The following is a 6,210-nucleotide window of genomic DNA, read 5'->3' on the forward strand; positions in this document are numbered from 1 at the left end:
GTTTACTAATTTTAAGGGTCTAAAAGGAAGTTTTGTTTTTCGCTGACAAAGGTCCATATAGTCAAAGCTATGGTTTCTCCAGTAGTCAAGTACAGATGTGAGGTGGACCGTAAAGAAGGCTGAGCACCGAAGAATTGATGCTTTCCAACTGTGGTGCTGGAGAACACTCTTGAGAGTCCCTTGGACTGCAAGGAGATCAAATCAGTCAATCCTAAAGGAAACCAACCCTGAATATTCATTGGAAGGACTGATGCTGAAGGTGCTCCAATATTTTGGCCACCTGATGTGAACACCTGACTCACTGGAAAGGATCCTGATGCTGGGAAAGATAGAGAGCAGAAAGAGAAGAGGGAAGCACAGGATGAGATGGTTAGAGAGCATTACTGACTCAATGGACATGAGTTTAAGCCAACTCTAAGAGATAGTGAAAGACAGGGAAGCCTGGCGTGCTGCAGTCCATGGGGTCGCAGAGTCAAACACAACTTACTGACTGAACAAGAAGCAGCATAACTTACAAATTTACAGACAATGCTCATGAAAACTAGAGCATTTTATAAATATGGCCAAATCAAAATGACTCTATTCTTTCCTTTGGGTCCCAAAGTCTTTTGTGGCATTCATGTTTGACTGAAATTGTTTTAAAAAATCTCTAAGACTTATCTGTTTAAAGATTTAAAAATGGTTATCCCCTGCAAGTTCCAGGAAAGAAATTATCAGATAAATTTCATGTGAAACCACCAATTATTAGACATTCCATTCACAAGCATCAGTTCTATACCAACTGCTAGTTCTTAAACAGACATATAAACAGCATCGTTATCTAATTTTTCCTTCCAAGAAAGTAATAAAAATCATTCTTTTGAAAAATTACCAGATATGCATATAACTTTAGCAGAAATCAAAAATAGAGTAAAAGAGATAAGGGGAAAAAAAACGTAACAGCAATAAATCTTTATTGAGGTTTTTTTTAACAAAATAATTTAAAAAACAAAAACCCCCACATGTAAACAAGAAAGTAAATAAAGTTAGTTGGCATTATTATGTACATCCAAGAATCAAAACAAGTCCTGTGTTAACATTCCATAATCAAGTAAAATGTTTTGACCCATCAATGTTCTAAGGGTACCTATATTTAATGTCATCAATAATGAAATCTTATCTTTGAACATTATAAAATGGTTTATGGATTATAAAGTTTAGGTTTTCATTTTTCTCATCAATCCTTATGCCATATGTTCACTAGTCCTAAAATGTATTTATGTTGTTCATATTAGTCCAAAACATCCATTGTCCCAAATTAACCAGGTTACAGTTATTTGATCTCCTCCAGAAGAGTTTTTAAAGGGTGGGATGTGCTAAAATCCATATATGACAACATCATTTTTCAAAGCTAACCTAATTCTAAATTCTATCTAACTAATCTGCCATGTCTTCATTTCTTCTCACTTTCTATACATACATTAAATACCATAGCAACTTTACCTTAAAAAATGCAGTTAATACATTAATACACATTCAGGCAGCAATTTCTGACAAAGCTGTAGTTTATTTACCAAGAAAAAAATGTTAATTTTTAAAATTTAGGTTGAGTACAGTCTTAGTAATATTACTTAATTGAGAATGATGGCTTCATCAAACCCCAGTGAGGGTTTGATATACACATTAATACAATTCAAAACTAAAGAGATTAAATTATAATTCATATGGAGGAAATTTCCTCAGTTCTGGGAAGAAAGACCAAAATATATTGTTTTATTAATATAAAATGTTATTAATTCAGTGTCTGTTTTTGCTAATTGTATTTAATTCACTTTATAAGCTTAAAAAAAAAGTACCTGGCTAATTTTTGCAAGAGGCTTCAATTTGAGTTTAAAAGGTAGTTCTTTTCTGTCAGTTAAAATAATTTAAAGATGTGCACAATATGTTTGTACTGTTTAAGGCAGGTGCCAAGCACATTTTCAAAGGTAATAAACTTACCAAGTAGAATGTTCTCCCAAAGGAAAAGAAAAGAAAAGCTCATAACAGTTTTTGTTTAAGACAGATGTTCAAATAGCACTCTTCTTTTAGGTGATTTAAAAATAATTTGACAGCTGAACCGCCTATGGTCATAATACATATCACTTACAAAGGACAAGTAACAGACACAAAATTAATGGTATACTTTTAATATTCTTACAAGTCTCTTTAAGTTGGTGCCTCGTGGCTTTAACAAGATTTGTATTCTGTGTAAAAAGATTCAGAACATAAATACACTAAGGAATGAATATAATTTCTCTATGCCATGCAGAAAAGAAGTCAACATTTTACACATCATCACTCTCAAAGAGTTCTAATTAAAATCCAAACTGTTCCCATTTTTGCATCATTGTCATTCTTTGGCAAAAGATTCAAAATAGCCATGGGTTAGGAAAAACTGTTTACTCATAGTCTTCATTTTTGCAAAATAAATGTGCTTTGTAAAAGGAATCTTCACTGTGCCTGGTTTATACTAAATAATTATAATAGGCAAAATATAATGGCTTTTTAAATTAATCTACTCCTAAAGCTTTGAGTTGCCGTTCAATCTCTTCATCGGAGATTGTAGACTTTGAAGTAGAGGCAGATGGTAAGCTTCGGGCAGCTGATGGAGCTTTGGCCATCTATATTAAAGACAGAAAAAGAGGAAAAAAAAATATATTAACAAACTTTCGGGTTAGGACATAAAGGATATGCTGCAAGAGGTGTAATTTACTTTTCAAATAGATATTAAAAAACATACACCTAACATAAAGGAAAACTTAAAACAATGACATGAAGAGAAAGTACTTCCATCTGAGAGAATAGGACATTCGTTCATACCTTTCCAGAGATTTCAATTCCAATTTCATCAAGAACTTGATTCACAATATCTTGGCTTTCTTCTTCATCATCAGAGCCATCAAAGATGTCATCAAGTGTGTCATTGACTTGAGGGGAGAAGAGGAAACAAAGCAGTCACTTTCAAACAGATTTCAGGTTAGGTTTATATTTTCAGAAAAAGGCCCAGCAATGTAATTTACACAGTGCAAATAAAATCTATGAATAGATGGAGAAAAGTAAATACCTTAGTTTACACTTAAGAACAGGAAAAAAAAAAAAAAAAAAAACCAGACTCTGATAAATGGAAAGGTAAATGATTATAAAAGTTTCAAATGGAAGAGATGACACCCATCTGGAAGGAAGAAATACTTGAGATGGTCACTGAAGGACACATAGATATACAGTAGCATGAGCAAAGACACAGTGGGAAGCAGCAGGGATACATGTAAGGAAGAGTAAGCTCTTCTGTTTGACTATGTAAGATGTATAAATGGGAAGTGGTTGGGAAGGGAAGAATTTAAAAAACTGGCCTATGATTGTTATTAACATGATCACTGGGGAAGGTCCCAGAGGTAGAAAGACAAGTAACCTAGCCTGATCTCACTGTAAGTACCCTGCTAATTGGTTGTCTGATAAACAGACTAATACTTGCCAGCAAGAGAGTCCCTGTTTATGAACTTAGCAGGCTGTTTTCATTTTAGGATTGTTGTAGCTACAACCTATGGGTTTATATCTGTAAGTCCCTTGAAAATAACACATAAGATAGGTGACCATCTGAGGTATAAATTTAATATATTTCCTACATTTTGTGAATGTTCTGTTCAACATGAAATAAGCAAACAGATTAGACATATCATCTATGATGCTTATGTCTGTTATGGGAAGAAAAAGATTTGGAGAGTCATTTCAGACGGCCCCGCCCCTCTCCCTATTCTGCAAGAGTATCTTAATAGCTTGTATCCTTGACATTGCTAATAAAGCTTGATATTGGTTAAGATCTCTACTGAGCATTGTTTGATAATTTTGATTTTTTGTGTTAGTTTAATAGTATGAAATCAACTGGAAAAAGCTAAAGAGCTTAAGACCAAAAAAAAAAAAAGGAACACCATCTCTGAAGAAGTAAAGTGAATGCTAAATTTTTATTTAGAATCTCAGTTCTTACACTTAGTAACTGGCCAACTTTACGGGAAGTCACTTTACCACTCTGGGCCTCAATATTTGCGTTGAGAAAAGAAAAGGGCTTGACCTGAAAATTGTGTTTGATTTATGATGTGGGACTTTATTTTTGTAGTCAGAAAAGTGCCACTATGGGAATCTGATCAGCATGCTCAGAAGTAAGCCTCCAGAAAAATTATTTAGCAGTGATACTCAGATGGTAGTGAAGTAACAAGGGCTGCAGGGAGTCCAGGTTAGAGTTAATAAGGGCCTGAATGAAAAACTACTCACAGAAAAAAATGAAAGAAGAGGACAGAGAAGCAGCACCAGAATGGTGTAGTCAGGATTAGCAGAGAAAAATGTTTTCAGGAAAAGTGTTAACAAAATTAAAGATGTAATACAAATTTCCCAAAGATCTTGTTTCCAAAACCTGAATGTGAACAAGCATTGGAACAACACTGTAAAATATAAATTCTAATTTGAAAAAGATATGTCCATCTAAAGCTTGTATTTATCTTTGGATGAAAATACTAATGTTAATACACTTTACTGAAAAAACGAGTAACCACCAATAACTACTATTCTTTCAGACTTGCAAATTACTAAATTACAAATGAGAACAAGTGATAGATACGAATTTTAAATACAGGCTTACTGATTCTCTTCACTATGGCTTAATGGAATATTTAATTCCTCCACTAAGATCTGCTCACACCTGTGCCATCATTGGAATCCACATAAACATTTAGATACTATGATAATTATATAAATGGCAATTCTCTCAGTCACTAAAAATTCACTAATGATGTTTTTGAAAAATTATATTTTTAAAAGTAAAGGTTAAAATAAAAACTAAAGAGTTTTTGAAACTCTCAAAGACATATGCATGTGTGCTCAGTCATGATGGACACTTTGTATCCCCATGAAAGACAGCCCATGAGGTTCCTCTATCCAGAGAATTCTCCAGGTAAGAATACTGGAGTGGGTGGCCATCTCCCTCTTCTCCAGAGTCTTCCCAACCCAGGGATCAAACCCAGGTCGCCTGTATTGCAGGCAGATTAGATTCTTTACCATTTGAGCCATCATGGAAGCCCCAAGAATATTGGATAGGGTATCCATTCCCTTCTCCAGGGAATCTTACTGACCCAGGGATTGAACCCGGGTCTCCTGCATTGCAAGCAGATTCTTTACCATCTGACCCACCAAGGAAGCACAGTGTCGTTAAACCACAGAAAAAAAATCAGATCAGATCAGTCGCTCAGTCGTGTCCGACTCTTTGCGACCCCATGAATCGCAGCACGCCAGGTCTCCCTGTCCATCACCAACTCCCGGAGTTCACTCAGACTCACGTCCATCGAGTCAGTGATGCCATCCAGCCATCTTATCCTCTGTCGTCCCCTTCTCCTCCTGCCCCCAATCCCTCCCAGCATCAGAGTCTTTTCCAATGAGTCAACTCTTCGCATGAGGTGGCCAAAGTACTGGAGTTTCAGCTTTAGCATCATTCTTTCCAAAGAAATCCCAGGGCTGATCTCCTTCAGAATGGACTGGGTGGATCTCCTTACAGTCCAAGGGACTCCCAAGAGTCTTCTCCAACACCACAGGTCAAAAGCATCAATTCTTCGGTGCTCAGCCTTCTTCACAGTCCAACTCTCACATCCATACATGACCACAGGAAAAACTATAGCCTTGACTAGACGAACCTTTGTTGGCAAAGTAATGTCTCTGCTTTTGAATATGCTATCTAGGTTGGTCATAACTTTCGTTCCAAGGAGTAAGTGCCTTTTAATTTCATGGCTGCAGTCACCATCTGCAGTGATTTTGGAGCCCAGAAAAATAAAGTCTGACACTGTTGCCACTGTTTCCCCATCTATTTCCCATGAAGTGATGGGACCCAATGCCATGATCTTCCTTTTCTGAATGTTGAGCTTTAAGCCAACTTTTTCACTCTCCACTTTCGCTTTCATCAAGAGGCTTTTGAGTTCCTTTTCACTTTCTGCCATAAGGGTAGTGTCATCTGCATATCTGAGATGATTGATAATTCTCCCGGCAATCTTGATTCCAGTTTGTGTTTCTTCCAGTCCAGCGTTTTTCATGATGTACTCTGCATATAGGTTAAATAAACAGGGTGACAATATACAGCCTTGACAAACTCCTTTTCCTATTTGGAACCAGTCTGTTGTTCCATGTCCAGTTCTAACTGTTGCTTCCTGACCTGCA

General features: G+C 36.1%; 1 protein-coding gene across 2 annotated transcripts in view; it reads right to left on the reverse strand.

Annotated features, from left to right (window-relative positions):
• Positions 1–921: 921 nt before the first annotated feature.
• CHMP2B (charged multivesicular body protein 2B) overlaps positions 922–6,210 on the reverse strand; it is a 34,349-nt gene continuing 29,060 nt past the window's right edge. For both annotated transcript variants that reach the window (XM_010854838.1, XM_010854837.1), the window contains exons 6-7: positions 2,839–2,945; positions 922–2,639 (exon numbers count right to left, since the gene is read on the reverse strand). In XM_010854838.1, the coding sequence (XP_010853140.1) occupies positions 2,529–2,639; positions 2,839–2,945 (218 nt within the window). In that variant the 3' untranslated portion in view covers positions 922–2,528. The remainder of the gene's footprint in view (positions 2,640–2,838; positions 2,946–6,210) is intronic.

Source organism: Bison bison, unplaced genomic scaffold (genome assembly GCF_000754665.1).
Source record: "Bison bison bison isolate TAMUID 2011002044 unplaced genomic scaffold, Bison_UMD1.0 scf7180017864351, whole genome shotgun sequence".
Classification (NCBI taxonomy): Eukaryota; Metazoa; Chordata; class Mammalia; order Artiodactyla; family Bovidae; genus Bison; species Bison bison.